The following is a 22,271-nucleotide window of genomic DNA, read 5'->3' as shown; positions in this document are numbered from 1 at the left end:
AAGTTTGCTCAGATTCAGGAAGACCTTGATTTATGTTAACACAGCTGTTGCCAGTGTCTTCTACTAGTGATTTTTTTATGTTTGATTTAGTCTTTAACAGGAGTACTCATCGAAGACTTGGGCCCTTTTATTGAACTTTTTCAGAAGGCTGGCTAGATGATTTAGATTTGCAAACTCCCTAGTGGAGCACTAAATTGAATTGTAATATTAACATGGTTACGCTTTAGCATTAAATCAAACTTGCAGATAAATTACTGCTTTCAGCTGATCTTAAATTCCAGCATTATAAAACTATTCTTCATTTATATTCTACATCGGAAAATTACTAAACAAGGAATCTAGTGTCAACGCAGCTTGGTTATGGTGTTTAACTGAACATATAATTGATACAAGATTTTAGAGGCAGATTTTGCAAAGGCTTTCAAAGATTTGTCATATATCTGTTAATTTTTTACCCAGATTAAATGCTGGGCGTTGATGGCAATCATTATTGCCTTAGTTAGCTATTGTTAATGCTAGCCTCTGTATTGCTGTAGGATGAATAGAAGCTGGGCCTCTAACATTTGGCGACTGTGCTTAAGGTTTGTGCCCTGCTATCATTTAGAGAACTCTGGGGCATATTACCAAGCAATAGCGATAATTATCGCTATTGCTTGGTTAGAGACAAAAATGTATCGCCGACCTGCGGCAATTTTTATCGCAGATAAACCTTGGTATTACCAAGGTTTATCGCAAATGCGATAAAAATCGTCCGCAATGCATGAATATCGCTGAAAAGTCAGCGATATTCAGGCATTACCGAGCTAATGCTCTTAGCCATGTTATCCACCATAACATGGCTAAGAACTGCTCAGGGCAGGTGTTAGCTTTTGGAGATATTCGCGCTTAGCGCGAATATCTCCAAAAGTTGGTAATAGGAGATAGCGATGTTAGCGACTGTTTCCAGTTGCTAATATCTTGGCACGCCCACTTTGCATGTCATTAGTGATAAATTTCTCTGACATGCAAAGTGGGGCCCAAGATGGTCGCTATCTCCTACTAGCTGTTGCTAACTGGTGTTAGCGACAGCTAGGTAATAGGGAGATAATTGTATCTCCGCTTTCTTGGCTTTTAAAGCCAAAAAAGCGGGGGATAAACCCCCTTGATAATATGCCCCTCTGTGTATAAGTATAAGGGGAAGGTAGGTTGGAGAAGAGGTCAGGAGAGCTGGGGCCCAACAGAGAGCTGCATACATTGGAATCTTTCTGTTTTCTGGCTTGACCTTCATTGTATCATATAATATAGTGATTGTTCCAGGTTTTTATCATATTGATGAATTGCAATGTATACATTTGAGATGTATCTAATTCCATATTGCTTGTAAGCTTCTATTTATTCATTGTGTAAGTGACATTCTTCCACTTTCATAATTAAAATAGAGGGAAAAAGGTAGCCAAATAAATTCAATATTCTCATATCTGTTAGAAGACCATAGTATTTGCACTTGAGCATGCAAATGTAAACTGGTAGATGTTGGATCCATTTAAATTCAAATGGCAAGTCTTAAGGTGATATTTTCCTCTTCAACACATGTAATCAAAAATGAAGATTTCTTGGTTGATGGGAAATGATAGTGTGAGGGACACCAGACTCCTGTAACTTGTAATACAATATATGAAATCAGCGTGATAGGTAGACTTTGGGGTTTACTGATAGCAGTTTTGGAGCAGCTTACAGCAAAAAAAGACTTGCAGAGGTGTATTGAAACATCTTTGCACATAGCACATCTCTAATCATCCCTATTGAGACAAAGTAACTCACTGGGGATTGGGAATGTTCGGAACAATGTCACCATCATAAAAATATCTATATTGGGTTAAGAATAGCCATAAAAGAGACAAACATGCATTCGAAAAACATGAATAAAAACATCACATGATAAATAAATAATAAAAAAGAACATACAATCTAATATAGTACATTTAATAAATTATACCCAATATCAAATTCATGCAAAATGAAACAAAATTAAAGTGCGGGGAATCCTGAAATATAGTCTTAATTTTCATTTTCAATCAGAAGCATAAAGCCCAGCCAACGCATTTCGTCCAATAGATGGACTTCATCAGGGTTGTGAATCAGATCACGAAGATCAGCAAAGCAATCTATGAATGTGAAATCTTGAAAGCCAAGAGTCTCGTGACGTTTTGTTAATAATATATATCCAAGTTGGAAACAGCTCATGTAAATCACCAAACAAGTTTAGTGATCTATATATATGCATCAATATTCTAATAGCACCAATGTCTTCTTGGTTTTCTAAAGATTATTGCCTTCCATCCATGCCGGTATCATATGAAGTCATGCCCAAAGTATTGTCTGTCTGTCCGTGGTACAGTACAAATTCAGTAAGTTTTTTTATGCAACAGAGGACCTCAATAAAAAATATGTATAGCATTAAAAAAAACTCAATAAGTAACCTAGATTAAAAAAAGTGAAAATAATGCATAGGTGCATAAAACACGCAGAGCTTTTCCTCAAATTAATCGAGTGTTAGCTGTATGTATCCACCGCCAAGCACACAGGAACAGAACATGATGATTGAATGTATCACATAGTGTTTCTACATTGTCTAAACCAATGTGTTTTAGGATTGGTGTCAAAAAGCGTTTCATATGGGAGAAATAACATTTTCAAAAAATCATAAATTGCGTAGCTGTTTGAGGCCATAGAAGATCACAAGGACACAGGAACAATAGGGCAGAATACTGAAAAGCTTCTGAAAAAAACATATATAGTTTACAGTCTTTAGCCTGATCCATGTATGAAGTATCTAGGTTGGATATTAGTGACCCAGGTTAAATAGTGTTCCATTCCAGGAAATGCAGTAAATATCAGATAGTCCATCACTGTACATTTTGAGAATTTGGTCAGCCCTCAGCGCTTGGAATTTCTTGCTTCCCTTTCATAGGTTCCAACCTGGGCGCAGGCACAATAGGCTGGTGTGGCGTCCTTATGTGAAGACAGGGTACTGCCTTTTGACTTGTAAGTGGTGCCAGTAATGGCCAATCCAGGCACACCTAATCCCTCTATTGTGTGTCTGTCTGTAAAAAATATACAAAATCCATCTGCCAAATACTCCTAGTGATGTCACCCAGGTGCAGGCTGGGCCAGTCACCAACAAGTTAGGGAAGGAAAATGCCATCTTTCTAATAGTAGCATTTTCAAAATTGTGATTTAAATCTGACTTTACCATTAAAGGGGATTTAAAATTACAACTTCTGAAACACCAAACATGAATTTTATTCTTTTCCCAATTAACAATTAGCACTTATTAAATGTAATAAGGCAAATCAATGTGAGAGAGAGGCCTCACAGAATTGAAAAATGATTTTAGGAATTTTTCACTCCCATGACATATAAAACTTAAAAGTACATGTCCAACCTTTTGATTACAAAGCACCCTGCCGTATGGGCTGTCTAGGGCCTACCTTAGGAGTGACTTATATGTAATTAACACAAGTTTTATGCTTGGTAAGTCGAATTGGTAGTTTAAACCTGCTAGCAGGCTAGAATGGCAAGCCTGGGACAAGTTTAAATTGCTACTTAAGTAGCTGGAACAATATGTGCTACAGTCTTACTAGTAGCTTTATAGTTATAGGCCCTGGGTATAAGGTATACTACTTTACTAGGCACTTACAAGTAAATTAAATGTTTTAGGGAGTGAGTACAACACTTCAGCACTGATTAGCACTGATTAGCAGTGGTCCTAAAGCCATCAAAAAGGCATTATGAAAAATTGGAGGGTAAAGGAAAAATGTTTGGGGAAACGCCACCCTAAGGCAGACAGGTTTAATACTCTATTACCAATTTTACTTTTCAGTACAATAAATGCAACCCCTTCCATTTTATTCCTGGGTATACTCCCTAGTTCATCAAGTCTGGATATGTCCCTTCTCTCCTCCCAAAATAGGAAATAGCATCCTACCATTGTTAAGTGGATCATGTGATGAAAATAAGAGGCAATGGTGCTGGTTGAGGTAGGGCTAACATTGAAAACTCATGTCAAGTTAAAAAATATATTGGAGTCCTGGAAAACGATGCTGGAGTTGGGAACCATAAGAGTGCAGCCACTAAACTATATTTAGTATTGCACCTGAAGAATTTTGCAAAACGTCAAACCCTAAAAACAAGAAGGGCAGCAGATTTGGCACATGATATACCTGAGTAAGAATGAAAACAAACTGTCACAAATCTTAAAATAGGATCAAGGAATTATAGGATTAAATTAATTCAGCATAATATTTTACTCAACACCTATTTAACCCCAACCACCTACATAAAATGATTAGAAATATATAGGGCAAGTGCCTTAGCTGCTCAATGAACAATGCCCCAACCTAATACCCATGTTCTGATACTGTACCAAAAGGCATCCGCTAAGGAAGAAAATAATAATGATATCTGAACAGTTGACCAAACAAAAGCTAGAAAATGACCCACAAACCTGCATATTGGTCTTTTCTTAATCAATCAAACAAAAATAAATATGAATGCCAAATGGTTGATGTAGCATTCATACATTGTAAGAGATTAATTGACCAAAATTGGAAAGGAGAGTCGTTTCCACCCTTAAAACAGCACAAACAGAAACTAATAAAGAGGATGGAAGCCGAAAATCAGGTCAGAGTCAAACAGCAAAATATACCAATACAAGTGACCAGCTAGGACACTGTATCATTAGAACATTCATATCATAACAGACCGCACTGAATATCTCTTGTATAGCAAAATGTACCTAGCATTAGTTAATAGAAACACCTACGTAACAAACAGGAATTCAAGAAACATAATCAAAGGCCTTCACTGCCTAGTCTCATCACATGCAGTAATGTTCACAGCACCATGATGTATGGTTTGGTTGACATCAAACGTTTGATGTAATGGTGGAAACAACATTTTCCTTGTTGGCTGTTAAAATCAATAAAAACATTACAATATGCACACATATTTAAATTATTAAGTATGTGTTCAAAAATGACAATATTATTAACAAAATATGGATAGTGCACCAAGCACAACTGACCGTTTACTGGGAGAGGCAGAGAATGATATTTATTACTGAAGGTAACTTGTTTTCCAATGTATGGACTCCTGCAGAATAATCCGAAAGATGTACCCCAGAATTAATGAAGGATGGATGAGAATAGAGACTAACCTAGATCAAAAAGGACATTAACACTGCCCTACCAAACTGGGACTAAGAACCCCTTCCCATGTCCAGACAATAGTTGTTCCGGGAAGTGAAGAGAAAAGAGGAATGGAGAGTTTACACATTTGAACATGTCATCTGAGAGTTTTAGTATTGGACAATCTATTGATCCTACCATCTAGGGGAATGCCATTCTGTATCCAAGTCAAGAATAATGTTATTTCGGTTCCATGAACCATAAATGTTTGACAAATAAAAACATTACAGTTTAAGAAATTTGTAACACCTTTGGGAAACATCACCGGAAATAGAAAAAGAAAGAAAGGATTCAAAAAATCTATCATAAAAGTTGAGGAGGCTTTAGCGAAGGGGATTTGTTTGAAAGTCCCAGGCCCTGACGGGGTCCCACTTGATTTTTTTTAAAAGGAACCCTACCCTGTGGGTCCCTTTATTGACAAATATGTTCAAAGCAGTAGTCATCGGCCCAGTGCCAGTAACCTGGAAGGAGGCCATTGTGGTTCCCATTTTAAAAAAAAGGCAATAGGAGTGACCCAGCATGTTCTCTCATTAATGCTACAGTAAAGGTATTGCGGAGGGTCATTCTTGCCCGGCTAGAGGTCTGGGTGTCCACCACAGGCATAGCTGATGAAGGGTGTTACTCAGAAACCAGTCCCAGGATGTTTGTTTCCGGTTCAGGGAAGACCTGGCTTGGCTTTAGGGCTGGACTGGTCCCATGAGGCACAGGGCCAAGACTGATTTGCATATACCTGGGTCTGAACTGAGGTGGTGAAGTGAGCTAAAGAATGATGATAGATTCAACCCAGATCTGAGGCTGGGGGTGAGTGTCTGAAAAGTTTCAGCCCTCTGACCATCATGTCCTTGTGTTTGCTTCGTCAATCACAGGGGTCATATCAAAAACACAATATAGCTTTAAGAGGGGGTTGGGTACCACTGAGCAATGTCTCATTGTGTCCCTAATCATTGGCAAGTACATAGAGGCCAGGAAGGGTTCTATCCACCTGGACTTCATGGTCCAGTGCCTTTGACACCGTTAATCAGGACAAATTGTGGGAAGAATGGGCATATAAGAGGCTCTCATTTCCTTCCTATGCAGATTACATGGTAACACCACAGTTGTCATAAGATACGGCTCCCAAGGTAAAAAGACCAAGCTGATTGTCTCCTCAGAAGGTGTTTGGCAAGGGTGCATTTTAGCCCCTTTCTCTTTTTAATCTACACAAATGGCCTAGAGGCTTTTTTATTAAATAAGGAGATGATTTTCTCGAATTGGTGCTAACCCTGTTCCACTACTATCATATGTGGATGACACAGTGTTAATGGCAGTGACAGCAAATAGCCTCCATAAATCGCTTAATATTTTTACCCATTTTATGTCGTCGTTTGACTTAAAAGTCAATTTATTTAATCTTATACCATGGTGTGTGGCCCCAAATCGACAAAAAACAGGAATGTTGCTGTAAGGGGCAAAAGAATTGATAAACTGAACAACTTCACTTACTTAGGGAACCTATTCAATAACCAGATAAATTGGCAACCACTTATAACAATGCAACATAAAAGTAGGGCCATGGAGGGGATACTTTGCTTCACATGCAAACTAGGACACAAGCCTGTGAGAAAGCTAGATAACCTTTACAATGCTAAATGTTTGTCTGTGGCAGCTTATGGGAGAGGGGTATGGAGTCACTACAAAAGGGGCCAACTAAACGTTTTGGAAAATAAATGTATAAAAAGATTATTGATGACCCCGAATAGAGCCCCTCTACTTTTTTGTCATCAAGAACTGGGCTTAGAGTTCATAGAGGACCGCAGAGGCAGCGCCCCTCTGCTCTTACGGGTAGAAAGTTGACTGGTTGATGAATTAATGTTCTCAAGGGAAGTAATCAAAGATTGTATTAATCTGGACAACGCCTTAACAATTCCATGACTCTGATTTGTTAGAGACAAATTCCAAGAAACTGGAGCACTTTTATGACAACCCTGAAAGTATCCCTTCAAATGCACAAGCCATTATCAAAGAGGCACATCACTCTAGGACCATTATGCACTACTCACAACACAAGGAGATGAGCCTCTAATCTTTGCCCCCCAGCCCACAGCAATTTTATCTAACCTTTACTACCAATGAACAGATCATATTTCTTTTAACCAGCTTATGCACTTTGCACTTTCTAGTGCCATTCCCTTGTCAAATAGGGTGAGCCGATTGCTCATTGTCAATATTTACATTGCTGGAATTTGTCTTTTTTTATGATCTGTGTTATTCATTGTTGTCCTAAACTTTTTTACTTCATTTATTGAAATTTTAAACCGTGATTCTGTATCTAAAGCCTACGTTTTTGTCTGCTTTTTTTGTAAAGCTGTTAAGAAAACACATAAAATATTTTTCCTTCCCTTTTTTAACTGGATTAACTTTGTAGAAGAATTACTACATCACCTGTTCGGCACTCTCCCTGCAGACACTGCACATGCTCCCACAGGTCAGTGCAAGCACGAGGGCACTGGTTGGCACAGGAAGTCTTGTAAGCCTTGCCTCGATCCTCACACTCTTCTCCTACAGGAAAGAGATATGGTGCATAATTAGTCCTCGCTTCATCACAAGGCGCAACAAGACCCTCTCGTTATTGACTCTTTGAAACACACTTGGCCTCATCCAGTCTAGTAAGGTCTAGCACTCCTATATGTAGCATCCTCCCCAGCCTGGGTACCCACTAATGACTACACCAAACACATCCAACTGATGATATCTCTTATTTAAATTAAGGTGAGAGAAGACTTTTGCAACATTTAGTTGTATCATATCAGCAATTTGTAGACCTAGATGTCTTTCTCGTTTGATTGCCTTGTTCGCCTGACGGAAGTCAAGGCCTAGGGGTACATATCCTTAACTGTCCTTTTTGGGTACTACGACTACAGGAGAAAGCAATGGCATTGGACCTATAGAACGCTCAATGATATCATGCTTGAGTAATGTTTCATATTCTTTTTCAACAGCTTCTTGTGAATGAAAATCAAATTGCCTATGCCCTGGAGCGCCAAGACAGACGTTCTCATTAATCTCAATTTTTCTTTCATAGTCTTAAGCTTTCGCAAACAATTAAGTAAAAAAGGGAGCAGACTAACTTTTTTGCGGTGAGCATTCATGTTGTAGTACACAGAAATCAGTCCTATATCAGCAGCTGTACTGAAACTGAGTAGGCAGGTACTTGACGCTATATCTTGGAGCACATGGATGGGAGCTTGCACCTTCGTTTTCTTGTGTTTCATTTTTGCTACAAATGAACCTTGGCTTTTTAAGGGGATTTATGCAGCCCATGTACATACTTTAGTTTTTGGTGGTTACAAGTTTTGGTAATGGGGACAACTAACTGTATTTATCCTCAGGCACAATGTTTATCGATGCACCACTGTTGATGATATAAGATATCGAACAACCATTAATGTGATCTTTGGACAATGTTTGAATGACTTTGGTTCTATGGCATGTCGACCCTACTTTGACCAACATTTTCCTTCAGATGTGGCCAATCCAACATGCACACGTTTTTCTGAGGTAAACATTGACATCGCATTACCATCTTCTTCACTTTCACTTGATACTGATAGACGATAACTGCTTGACAATGATTTAGATGACAATCAACTTAGTTTGGTGTCGATTTGCCCTAAATGATGTCGCTGCTTGGCCTTGTTAGCGTGCGTCGAATGTTGCTTTTGGAATGTTCGGGCAGCTATTTTGTCTTTGCGCCATGACACACTTGGTTTTTCCTTCATCTTGCACACCATTACAAAATGCTTCCAGCCTTTACATATATGTCTAATGGCAGGACATTTACCTTTGTGCCGAACTGAAAACCCACACCTGAAGCATAACTTCTTCTTACGTGTCAACATCACTTTCTGTCCTTCAGTCTTTTGTTTTGGCTCACTTTTGACTCTCGTAACTGATTCACTCTAGGCACCTCCAGCCTCCATGTCAGCAGCTTGTCAATCAGCACGCTCCTCAGCTCTGGCAGCCATCAACACTTGACAACTCTGAATGAAACTGACAAGCATCCATCAATACCTCTGAAACTCATGGCTTCTTCATTAAATTATTTGAACACGCAGTGTTTGATGAAAGTATCTAGTCTCTCCATAAATTCAACAATGGTTTCACCAACTTTCTGTCATTCTGGACTGAAGATGTAACTTTTGTAATCAACATTTGGCAGTGGATTGAACTTGAAATGAATCTGACGGTATGTGACTTTGTCAGGCTGCAGCATTTTCTTCATGACATCTTTTACACCTTCCCTAGCAAGATTTTTAACACACTTGACAATCTTTTTCTTTTCACTTTCTTCAAATGCATTAATGAAATCATCAAATGTCTCTATCCAAGCAGTCCATCTGTGGCCAATATGTTGCTTTGTGATGGTTTCAAAGATCGTGCGGGTTTCAGGAAGGCAGCAGCATTGTAAATACATAAGGGAGTGGCTGACATTCAGGTTTGAGCTCTTTCCGACCTCCCCCTGCCTCAGGATATACCCGAGGTACCGACGGTGAGGGCGGTGCCTCCTTCTCGACCTGAGTCAGAGCCAGGTGAGGTGAGGCTTTTTCCTCATGCAGGATAGGTATGAAGTATCATCCATCCTGTATAGAGGTATTGTGATTGGTCATATATTGGCCAGCGCCATGAAACTCATGGTGACAGTGCGCTTTTACAAATATTCATTAACATAACATAACATATATTTAACACTGTGATGTTTGTTAGTTGGTGTATCACTATACTTAATGCAGTAGCAAAATTAGATAGGTCCTGAAGAAAGCCGGGGTTCTTATATCCGCAGCGGCTGAAACTAGTAGACCATTCTCGGTAGATTAATTAAAAAACGACACTGTATTTTTTAACAAGTCCACCAGTGGTCATCAATAAAGGTTTTTGGACCACTGTCGTAACTTTTTTAATTCACTCACATCTACATTCTTTGCACTGCACTTTCCTTCCTTGTCACTATACGTCTAGTCTACCAACGTTTGGCTCATTGCCAGAAGAGCTGAGGTGACAAAGGGCGCCTTTGGTTTTCCAAATGATGACACTGGCCACCAAGGGCAGTTGATGGAAATCCTTTTTCTTCTGCCCTCCTCAGGGTATCTCCTGACATGAAGTCATATTGGCTCTATTACCTTTTCATTTCCACTCACAGCTAGACTAATGTGGGTTGCTTTGCTTACTTCTGTTCTGTGTTCACGTTTACACATATTTGTCTTTGTTTGCATCTAGACCATCAGTTTTCTTGTGTTATTTATCAGTAGGATTGGGGATTGAAACTGGTGGGTCTTTAAATATTCTCCCTAGGACCCCCCCTCTCTCCCTCACGGGGAGTTGAGCAATGTGTGATTGATTTCTCTTTCGGATACTGTCTGCTGTCCACTAGGACCTGCCTCATCGGCGCATCTCTAAGAACCTGTGGTGTTTCAGCCTCCAGGTTGTCCTGGACAGTCCGTGGAACCGTGACTTCCTTCTTGGTCTCCATTGGAGCCCTTCACTGTTTGAAAGTTGTTCTGAGCCGGCACCTGGCAGCTTTGATGAGGTGTTGCTTCAGGTATTGGACAGCTCAGTAAGCAAAACGCCTGTGCTTCTTCTTGGTCTCCTCGCCTGCCACTGAGATCGCAGAGCTCTGAATAATGAGACCCTTGTGAGTAGACCACAAGTTTGCTTTCCTATCAATCTTTTTGTCAGCCAGCGCTTTTATGTATTTTATTTGTATTTGACTACTGTAAATCTGAACTGAAAAACAACCAGCAATATCACTTTTAGACTCCTCGGCAAAAGTGATGAGTAAAGTGTTACTTAAGAGACTGGAAGAGTGGGCATGCGAACATTCAATACTCTCTCCAGCGTAGTTTCGTTATAGGCAAGGAGTGGGGATCATATAGCAATGTGTAAACTTGTACTTGTTAATAGGCAAATATACTTGTGTTAAAGGTGGCAGATTGTATCTCTGCTTTGCAGATTTGAGTTCTGCCTCTGAACTAGTCAATCACTTGATTTTCTGGTCATTGCTCCTTACAATTCGAGCGCCTAGACGGATTATTTGCTTCATTACAAGGTTGTATGAGAAATTATTGAGTACAGTACGTTTTGGTCCTCGAGGTGAATGCACTCTTATTTTTAATGTAGAAAGGCGTATTCAGTAAGGCTGTGTTCTGGGCCCTCTATTATTCTCCCTGTTTTTTAATGTGGCGGTAAAGGCTCTAAAAGCAATTCAAGCAGATGCCCCCCAAGTGTCCCGGAGTCTTATACCAGTGCTATTATATACAGATGATAACATTCTGCTGGCGAGGACCCCAGTGGGCTTACAGCGACTAATAAATAAATACCTTTGGGGATTTTATTGCCACAGGAAAATTGGTCATTAACAAAAAAGAAAACCTATTGAATGATTTGTGGGTCCAAGTCAAAGAAATATAGAACATTCTTTTATTGATAATACCCCGGTAGCTAATGTTGACACCTTTTGTTACTTAGGTATTACTTTTTCAGGTAATGGCTCATGGACACATTAAACCACAAATGTTTGGGGTAAGATGAATAGAAGTGCCCATGAAATATTTAAGTTTTCAGCAATGGTGGGCACCCAACCCATAAAATATATGCTAGCAACATACAAGGCCAGGGTACTATCAATGGCCACATATGGGGCTGGTGTGGTCAATATAACAGTAAGGCTCTTCAGGTAAAGGAAAACTGCTTCCTCAAGCACCATCTATGCCTACCCACCTCTGCCTCTACAGAGATAACACATAGAGAGGCAGGGTTATAGTATCTAGCAAACATAGTCATACTTCCCCCTTTGCTGCTTCAGGGCTCTTTCTGGATAAAAGACAAGACTAGCTTCACAAAGTCAATCATTTCAGATTGCCTGTCTATGGATAAAGCAATGTGTATTTCCTGCTTGAGCTACATTAATTCCATCTACAGTGATCGGTTCAAGATGCCAATTCAGCCTACCCCCCCATTGGTAACAACACTCACCAAACGGTTAATTAAAGATAACGTTATGAACTATAGAAGAGAAGCTCGGGCGAGAAGTGAGGAGGGGAAGCCAACTGTTATATTTTATCATTCACTGGAGCTGGAGAAGGGCTGTCAAAGTTATTTAACCTATGTTTGAAATTTTGCATCATTTTGTATTAACTAGATTTAGACTAGCGAGAGACCATCATTTCGCTGCTTATCCCGCCATGAAATATTGTCCTTCAGATACAACCCCCTGTCCTTGTGATGGCCAGAGCAAGCAAAGCACAATGCACTTCATGCTATTCTGTGATTTGTATTCAAATTTTACGTGCCATTATTTAAAACCTCTTCTGCTTGCACAAACATCAGATCACACATTTTTGCCCTGAAATATATGCTTGAGCTAAACGATACTAGCGTTTGCCTTAATGTTGCACTTTTTATTATAAAAGCAATCAATATATGTAAAAGTATTTGTTTTATTTGATGCCATGATGATTTTTTTCAATGTATTTCTTTATAATAAATGTTTTTATGGAAACTGGATGGTAGCTTTTTAAGAAATTCAAATAATGTTCTTTTAGCAACGTCATTTCTGATTATAATCATGTGTAACTTTTTTATTGTTGCTTGTTTTTATGGTTGTTTTTACAAACTGAGTAAAGTCTTTGAATCGAATCGACTACTATAGTCTTCAGCTCTTATTTTTGGTATCTGTATGTATCTACCTTCAGAGTTAACACTCCATATACTGCATGCCTTTATACCGCGTTGCAGAATGATACCTTTCTTTGCAGCCTGACCAGCAGGTTTGTGGCCAATGTTGTGCAGATTTCTCTGCAGGGCTTTCTTTCTTTATCAATGAATGCTTTATAGTGGTTGGAACTGCAATTTGACTCCACCAGAGCCAAGCATCTGTTCTTTACTCCGACAAAAGCACGCGTTGCACGCACAAGCAGTTTGCTTGGACCACTGTAAAATTCCTGGAGGAACACTGTTGACCCTCAGGTAACTTATCCCCTATCTTGTCGCCAGTTGTACCGTCCCCCCCAGTCTGGGTACCTGCTAATCACCTCACCACACATGGAGCTTGATATTACATGTCCTTATTTGGGATCACTGAAAGAATATCGACTACCAAAATATCGACTACCCAAAATATCGAGGAAAAAATATCTACAGCAAAAATATCGAGTTTGTATGTACAAACAGGTAAGTACAAAAATATCGAGTACAAAATATCGTTTACAAAAATATAGTTGTAAAAAATATCGTATTTACTAAAAACAGTGTTAAATTAAATTAATATTAATAATTAATTACTAAAATATACTTAAAATTACTTAAATTAACTTATAATAATTAAATAATTAATGAAAGTTAAATAAATATTTTTTTATTTCATATTTATTAAACATATATATATAGTAATAAAATATAATAAAATAATACCCAAAAACTGAAAACTGACCCTGAACCCTAAAAATACCCCTTTACCCAAAAACTGAAAACTGACCCTGAACCCTAAAAATACCCCTTTACCCAAAAACTGAAAACTGACCCTGAACCCAAAAAATACCCCTTTACCCAAAAACTGAAAACTGACCCTGAACCCTAAAAATACCCCTTTACCCAAAAACTGAAAACTGACCCTGAACCCTAAAAATACCCCTTTGCCCAAAAACTGAAAACTGACCCTGAACCCTAAAAAATACCCCTTTACCCAAAAACCCAAAACTGACCCTGAACCCTAAAAATACCCCTTTACCCAAAAACCCAAAACTGACCCTGAACCCTAAAAATACCCCTTTACCCAAAAACCCAAAACTGACCCTGAACCCTAAAAATAAAAACGATATTACTTCACTTACCTTAAAAACGATATTACTTCACTTACCTTAAAAACGATATTTTGCCTGTCGATATTCTGTCCTGTAGATATTTTCTCCAAACTATATTTTGGAGTCGATATTATGTCCAAACGATATTATGTAGTCGATATTATGTCTGTGCACCCCTTATTTGTATGCGTGTAACTGCCAATGGAACATTTTAAACCTGCCTTCATTTCATTCTGCTCTAACACCTACATCACAGCTCTACAAGTCCATCAGGAGCCAAAAGTATTCCATCATTTCTAATCCGCACACCACTACACTGTACACCTGCTTATTCAGGTTATTTTCTCCAAACTATATTTTGGAGTCGATATTATGTCCAAACGATATTATGTAGTCGATATTATGTCTGTGCACCCCTTATTTGTATGCGTGTAACTGCCAATGGAACATTTTAAACCTGCCTTCATTTCATTCTGCTCTAACACCTACATCACAGCTCTACAAGTCCATCAGGAGCCAAAAGTATTCCATCATTTCTAATCCGCACACCACTACACTGTACACCTGCTTATTCAGGTTATTGAAAACTCAAGAGGCATCGATTCATCCACTAGCACATGCCCAGAAACATACACCTGCACACATGCACACACACGCCATATTCTATAAACAGAGCATACTAGTTCACAAGAAAATAATGGAATTTAAGACAGACACATGCATCTGAAAAGTCAAGCAGGGGTGAGGCAGGCTATGTCACAGCCCAGTAAGTCTTACAAAGCCAGCAGCCCATCTTGATAACTCTTCAAGGACAGTTCATTTCTGGACAGAGTTTCAAAGGATTTGAGCAAAGCAAGCTTAAGTGTTCAGTGACAGATGATGTAGTCTCCTGTGCACTCCCCTCTCTTCCCCCCATCTCTTCCATTCACAGAATGGCAGGCATTGATGACATTATTATATGACTGGTTACCCTCACATGCCCCCACAGACAATCCAACTCATGGGTCCTTGAGGGTGTTTTAGAAGCACAAGTTACTACTTGTGTAACGATATATCTGTAAGAGACATTAGTTAGTATTAGATTCTTTACCTTAGAATATCCCCAGGCGTCAGACTGGATCCGGAAACTTTTGCGTAGCAGTACCCTTGCGCGTCGGTAGGCGTCATCTGCGGCTCAGCGTCCGTCGTCGTGGGCGCCGTGATGACGTCGTCGGAGTACTTAGACGCCGCCTCCGCGTGCTGACATCAGTTCTTAGACACAGCTTTTCCGCGCCAGAAACGCAGAGCCATGTTAAAAACCAACACTGGTGCCATTGAAACTAGGGCCCTGAAAGGGGATAACCCTAACCCTAGATATTGGTTCGCAGAACAGGGAGGATGGGTGGGTCGGTAAGGAATCGAATACTAACTAATGTCTCTTACAGATATATCGTTACACAAGTAGTAACTTGTGCATCTGAAAGAGACACGTTAGTATTAGATTCCTTACCTTAGAATAGATACCCCAGCAATACCAACCCCGGTGGTGGGTCTGCGAACCAATAATCACACCAGAAATTCCTGGAGGACGGAACGGCCAAAGAAGCCATCCCTCCGGACTTGGCTGTCCAGGCAGTAGTGTCTTGCAAACGTGTGCAGCGATGCCCACGTAGCTGCCTGACAGATGTCTTGTAAGGGCACACCCCTGCCTAGGGCAGTGGTAGTTGCCGTGGCTCGGGTAGAATGAGCCTGCAATCCAGCAGGGGGCTCCTTCCTAGCCAAGGAGTAGCATGCCTGGATACACACGATGATCCACCGGGAGATGGTCTTCTTGTGCACCGCTTTCCCCTTCTTAGCGCCCACGTAACCAACAAAGAGTTGGTCATCCACCCGGAACTGGCGTGTGCGATCCAAATAAAACGAGAGCGCACGTTTTGGGTCCAGACGGTGGAGCCGCTCTTCCTCTTTAGAGGGATGCGGTGGCGGAAAGAAGGTAGGCAAGGTGATAGACTGCCCGATGTGGAAGGCCGTGACAACCTTGGGCAGGAAAGAAGGCTTAGTACGCAGCACCACTTTGTCCGGATGGACAGAAAGGAAAGGTGGAGTAAAAGAAAGGGCCTGGAGCTCACTCACTCTCCTGGCAGAGGTGATGGCAACCAGGAAAGCAGTCTTCAAAGTCAGAAGGCGAAGAGGACAGTTGTGAAGTGTCTCAAAGGGAGCGCACATCAGAAACGTAAGAACCAGGTTCAAGTCCCACTGAGGCATCACAAACGGAACAGGAGGAAACGTGTGTGTGATGCCCTTAAGAAATCTATTTACAATAGGGGACTTGAACAAAGAAGGTTGATCAGGCAGCCTTAGAAAGGCTGAAAGGGCAGAAAGGTAGCCCTTGATAGTGCCCAGAGCAGAGCCCTGCTGGGCAAGAGAAAGAAGGAAGAGAAGAACCTCAGAAAGAGGGGCAGCAAGAGGATCCACAGCCTTTGCTGTGCACCATGCCACAAATCTGTTCCACCTGCAGGCGTATACCGACTTTGTGGAGGGACGCCTGGCTGCCAGAATGACGTTACAGACTTCAGGAGGCAAGTCAAATGGCCTCAACTGTCGCCGCTCAATCTCCAAGCATGGAGGTGGAGACTGGACAGGTTCGGGTGGAGGACCGTCCCCTGCTGCTGCGACAGAAGGTCCTCCTGAAGAGGCAGACGAACCTGGGGATCGACTGACATACTGAGTAGCTTTGGATACCAGTATCTTCTCGCCCAGTCCGGAGCCACAAGGATGACTTGGGCCCGGTCGCACTTGATCTTCTTCAGCACTCTGGGCAGAAGTGGTATAGGCGGAAAGGCGTACAACAGACCGCAACTCCACTCGCGACGAAAAGCGTCTCCGAGCGAGTGCCGCCTTGGAAATTCCAACGCGCAGAACTGATGACATTGCGCGTTCTCTTCGGTGGCGAATAGATCTAACCAAGGCTCTCCCCATTGCTGAAAGAGGCCTTGCGCCACGTCCGAGTTCAGACGCCATTCGTGATCCATCATGCACCGACGGCTGAGCTCGTCCGCCCTGGCGTTCAGAGAACCTGCCAGGTGTTGAGCCACCAGGGTCACGCCCTGGCATTCCAGCCATTGCCAAAGGCGAAGAGCCTCCTGGCAAAGGGTCCACGACCCCACCCCGCCCTGTTTGTTGCAGTACCACATGGCGGTGGTGTTGTCCGTGAACACCTGCACTACACTCCCCCGGACAGAGGGGAGGAATGCCTTCAGTGCTAGACGAATCGTCCGTAGCTCCAACAGGTTGATGTGGAGCCGGGCCTCCGCCGGAGACCAGAGTCCTCTGATCTCCGCCTCTCCCATGTGGCCTCCCAGCCCTGTAGGGACGCGTCTGTCACAACTACGTGCTCCGGTTGGGGAAGGGAGAGGGATCCGCCGCTGACCCAATCGCGGTCCGTGAGCCACCACTGCAGCTGTCTCGCAGTGCCCTCTGAGATCAGGACGTGGTCGGACAGGTTGCCCTGATGCTGGGCCCACTGAAACTTCAGGTCCCACTGCAGAGCCCGCATCCGCCACCTGGCGTGATGCACCAGAAGGATGCAGGAGGCCATCAGCCCCAGAAGCTGCAGCATCAACCTGACCGAGACCCGGGATAACGGCCGAAAGATGGGAATCAGAGCCTGAATATCCCAGACCCGCTGTTCGGGTGGATAAACCCGAAACTGCGCCAAGTCTAGAACCGCTCCGATGAAGAGGAGCTTCTGAGAGGGGCACAGGTGTGACTTTGGCACATTGATGGAGAACCCCAGCTGGTGCAGGAGATCTGCCGTAGTCTGGAGGTGGCTGACGACTGTCTGGGGCGAGCCCGCCTTCAACAACCAGTCGTCGAGGTAGGGGAAGACTGAAACCCCTAACCTGCGCAGATGAGCTGCGACCACCGCCATCACCTTTGTGAACACCCGTGGGGCGCTGGTAAGGCCGAAGGGGAGCACGGTAAACTGAAAGTGCTCGTGGCCAACCGTGAACCGCAGGTAGCGCCGGTGGGCCGGCAGGACGGGGATGTGGAAATAAGCGTCCTGCAAGTCCAACGCTACCATCCAGTCTCCTGGGTCCAGGGCAGCTAAGACCTGAGCCAGTGTCAGCATTTTGAACTTCTCCTTCCGGAGGAAGCCGTTGACGTTCCGTGGATCCAAGATAGGGCGTAGGCCCCCTTTCCCCTTCTTGGTTACCAGAAAGTAGTGGGAGTAGCAACCACACCCTACTTCTGGCCCAGGAACGCGCTCGATGGCCCCCTTGGCCAAGAGGGCCGTAACTTCCTTCTGCAGAAGTCGCAAATGATCCCCCGATACACGGTGGTTCTGCGGTGGCATGGCTGGAGGAGTCGCCTCGAAGGGGAGGGAGTAGCCCCTTCGGACGATTTGCAGCACCCACCTGTCCGAAGTGACAGTGGGCCAGTGGAGGTGGTGATGGCGAACCCTGCCCCCCACTGGCGTCACATGGGCCTGAAAGCACGGACTAGGAGGGTTTTGAGGCGGATGCCGCAGGGGAAGGTGTGGACTGACCTCGCCGTTGACCCCTACTGCCCGGACGGCGGTTCCCACGGCTGCCACCGCATTGGGTATTGCCCTGCGGAGCGTGGCCAGCGGCACGTGTGGGTGCACCCCTTCCGTGGCCACGAAAGAAGTGAAAAGCAGCCGATTGCTGGCGCGGGGCCGAGAGGCCCAAGGACTTGGCCGTAGCCCTGGAGTCCTTAAAGCGCTCGAGTGCATGGTCTGCTTTGTCGCCAAAGAGGCGACGGCCATCGAACGACATGTCCATGAGTCTGTTCTGGACATCTGCCGAAAAGTTGGCGGACCTCAGCCAGGCGTGGCGTCTGACCGCCACCGTCGTTGCCATCGCTCTACCTAGCGAGTCGGTGGTATCCAGCCCACACCGGATGGAATATTTGGCTGCATCCCGGCCCTCCACAAGGGCTTGGCCGAGTTTGGCCCGTACCTCCAACGGACACTCTGGCAGCACTTCCGCGACCGTATCCCACAGAGAGTGGGTGTAACGGCCCAAGAGGCATGCGGTGTTGGAAGACCGCAGACCCAGACTAAGGGATGAGAAGATCTTTTTACCATACTGCTCATACCTCTTGGATTCCCTGTCCGGCGGGGCCGACGGGAACGCGGTCTGGGAATTGGAGGCCTGGATGACCAGGCTCTCGGGGGTGGGGTGGGTGGACAGGAAACATGGGTCGCCCGGGGCTGGGCGGTGGCGTCTGGCCACGTTCCTATCTACGGGCGAACCCGTAGCGGGCTTGGACCAAGTGCCCAGAAGAACGTCGGTCAAGGCCTCATTAAAGGGCAGCAGAGGCTCGGCCGAGCTTGACTGAGGTTTAAGGACCTCAGTGAGGAGATTAGTCCTCACGGCCGCGACGGGGAGCTCAAGGCCCAAGGCCTTGGCAGCCCTCATCAGCACCACACTGTAGGTTGCCCCCTCCTCCGAAGCCACGGTAGGAAGGGAGACAAAACCAGTGTCTGGAGAGGTGTCCAGGCTACTGGCCTCCCCAAGGTCTCCTGCCCAGTCCTCATGAGACTGACACTCTCTGGTCAGAGGGTCCTCAGACCCCTCCCAGTCCTCTTCATCACCCATCTCCTGAAACTCAGGGTTCTCAACTAATGGGGCCTGTTCATAGAAGTGAAACTCTCCAAACGACGTCTGGAGCGGCGCCCATCGGGGCCGTCCCGGCGCCTGAACAGGAACGAAGGTGGAACCGGGGACGGCGCCGCCCGAGTACGGCGCCGGAGGCGACACCTGAGGGTCCGACGCCGGGGAGGTCGTAAGGTCCACCGGCGACGAACCAGATCCCGAAGGAGGTCCAGCGGCGCCCTGCGGCGCCGGGCCCGAAACAACGGAACCCCTCAGCGCCGGGCCCGAAGGCGCCGGCGGCGTCGGGATAACGGGAACTTGCGGCGCCGGGCCCGAAAGCGTTGGCGGTGTCGGGGCCGCAGCATCCGACGGCGTCGGGCCGCAGCACCCGACGGCGTCAGGGCCGAACCCCCGACCCGCTAGGGGTCCCAGACGGGCCGCTGGGCCCGAAGGCGCCGCGGAGCCCGTCGGATGAGAGAGTTTCCTTCAGCCCAGGGACCGGAGGATGTGGAGCTGCACGCGGCGCCCGCGTCTCCGTCGGAGCCGCGTGGGTGGTGTCACCCGAACCCCCTGACGCATCGCGCGAGCGTCGGGGGGAGTCCGAAGAGCGATGACGCCGCTTGGACTTCTTGTGCTTCTTACCTGACGACGACTTCGACCCGGAGGAGTGCGGCCTACTCTCGGAACTGTGGTGGCTCCGAGCCCGCGACCTGTCCCTCGACCTCCCATGGGACCGAGACCTCTCGCGGCGCGGGACCGACTGCCGGAGTTCGAGTCGCCTGCGGGACCGCTCCCGCCTGGCTTTCGAAGAGAGGGCCCGGCAGTCGGAGCAGGCCTTGTCGTCGTGATCGACGCCTAGACAAGTTAAACACAGGTGGTGAGGATCCGTGACCGACATCAGGCGGTCGCAATCCTCGCAGTGCTTAAAACCGGGCATCCCTACGGCACCGATCGGAGTCGAAAGACTTCGAGAAATGATCAAAATCGATCAAAAAAGTTAGTCAAAAAATGACTAGGGTTACTGCTTTTTCCAGATCTGCGCTTGCTGGCGCGGAAAAAAGAAGAACTGGCGTCAGCACGCGGAGGCGGCGTCTAAGTACTCCGACGACGTCATCACGGCGCCCACGACGCCGAAGACGGACGCGGAGCCGCAGACAACGCCTACCGACGCGCAAGGGTACTGCTACGCAAAAGTTTCCGGATCCAGTCTGACGCCTGGGGATATTCTAAGGTAAGGAATCTAATACTAACGTGTCTCTTTCAGATAACAAAGATCACATCAATAACAGCAACACCTCACTTCATCCATTGACATGAGCTGGCCAGCTTGTTATGCAGATCCTAGTTTTCACATGCATAAATGTAGGCCTCATCAATACCCACAAAGTCCAGAAACCATTTGTGGGTATACCGGGCCCTCTGAATCCAACTGCCCTGTAGCTATCCACAGTGAAACTTGGTAAGGAGACAAACTGCCTCCCTCAATTGCCTCCTTCCCCTAGGACATCAGCTTATCCATAGAAACAGAGAGGCAATACAAAGGGGAAAAGGTAGAGCTAGTCTTCTCTGCTGGTCTAACCTGCTCTGAGTGCACTCAATATAGCTTGCCCATGGCATAGTTAATGTCCTTGTTGCTGTGTTCATTCAACTATAGGGTGCAATCCAGAATTCCTGAATACATTCCTCATATTGGCCCTCTAACTGCAACCATAGGCAAGGAAACACTGATCATGTTGATTTCATCCTGCTGAGTTAACAAACTAAACTCTATTGCAGGGAAGCAAATCCTCAAAAATATGGAGGCCCTGAGCTTCACTCAAAAAACAAAACATCAAATACCTCAACTGGAGATGCTCATAATCATGTAATTTGATGTCATGTAATTAGGCAAAAGTTTGGTTAGGTTATGCAAAATCCAAGTCCAACATTTAGCTCTGTATTTTAGCATGAAATGTGTCCATGTGTTCTTTCTGATGTAAAGATGCATTTTGCAATATATAATAGCCCAAAAACACAAGTGGTACACGCTCAATCCACTTGCATTCTGGTTGTCCCCCCTATTCATTAGTGTTTACAATAAAATGTTACCACAAATGGCACATAATTATGTGATATGGTATAATGAGGTAAATGTGAGAATTTCACAATATCACATAAGAAGGGTACAGAAATTTTGCAAATTAGGCCAGCATAATTATACTTTTGCCTGGGCTTAATTCCAACGCATACAGCAAATCACATGCAACACCTTGAGTTCAGGCACAGTTTAAAACTCCTCTATTGGTCCAACCACAGATCTAATAAGATCATTCTTTCATCTCTGTCTTCCTCTTTAAACTGTAATATATCAACATCAGTTGCATTATAACAGATTCACTACAAATCTCAAGCAAGTACTACTGAAATATGAGCACAGAAGAGTTTGAGGAAAACATACAATGCTGTGAAAGTGAAACTTTAGAACCTAGCAGACCCTGAAGCACTGCTGGATAAACGTTACTGCAACATAACTGATCAACAGATCTGGGCCTCGGCTAGATCAAGACAATCACAACTGTACCAAATGGTACAATAAGGAACTATCTGAACTAAAATGATCAAACTCTATA

At 44.3% G+C, this 22,271-nt stretch overlaps 1 protein-coding gene across 1 annotated transcript in view; it reads right to left on the bottom strand.

The window, feature by feature from the left end:
- Positions 1 to 22,271, bottom strand: part of LOC144784018 (SCO-spondin-like) — a 1,726,865-nt gene that overhangs the window by 268,700 nt on the left and 1,435,894 nt on the right. The window contains exon 110 of the mRNA XM_078662721.1: positions 7,650 to 7,766. Within this exon, the coding sequence (XP_078518847.1) occupies positions 7,650 to 7,766 (117 nt within the window). The remainder of the gene's footprint in view (positions 1 to 7,649; positions 7,767 to 22,271) is intronic.

This window comes from Lissotriton helveticus, chromosome 10, assembly GCF_964261635.1.
Source record: "Lissotriton helveticus chromosome 10, aLisHel1.1, whole genome shotgun sequence".
Taxonomy (NCBI): Eukaryota; Metazoa; Chordata; class Amphibia; order Caudata; family Salamandridae; genus Lissotriton; species Lissotriton helveticus.
The sequence above is the reverse complement of the archived record's forward strand: the minus strand, read 5'-3'. Positions and strand labels throughout refer to the sequence as shown.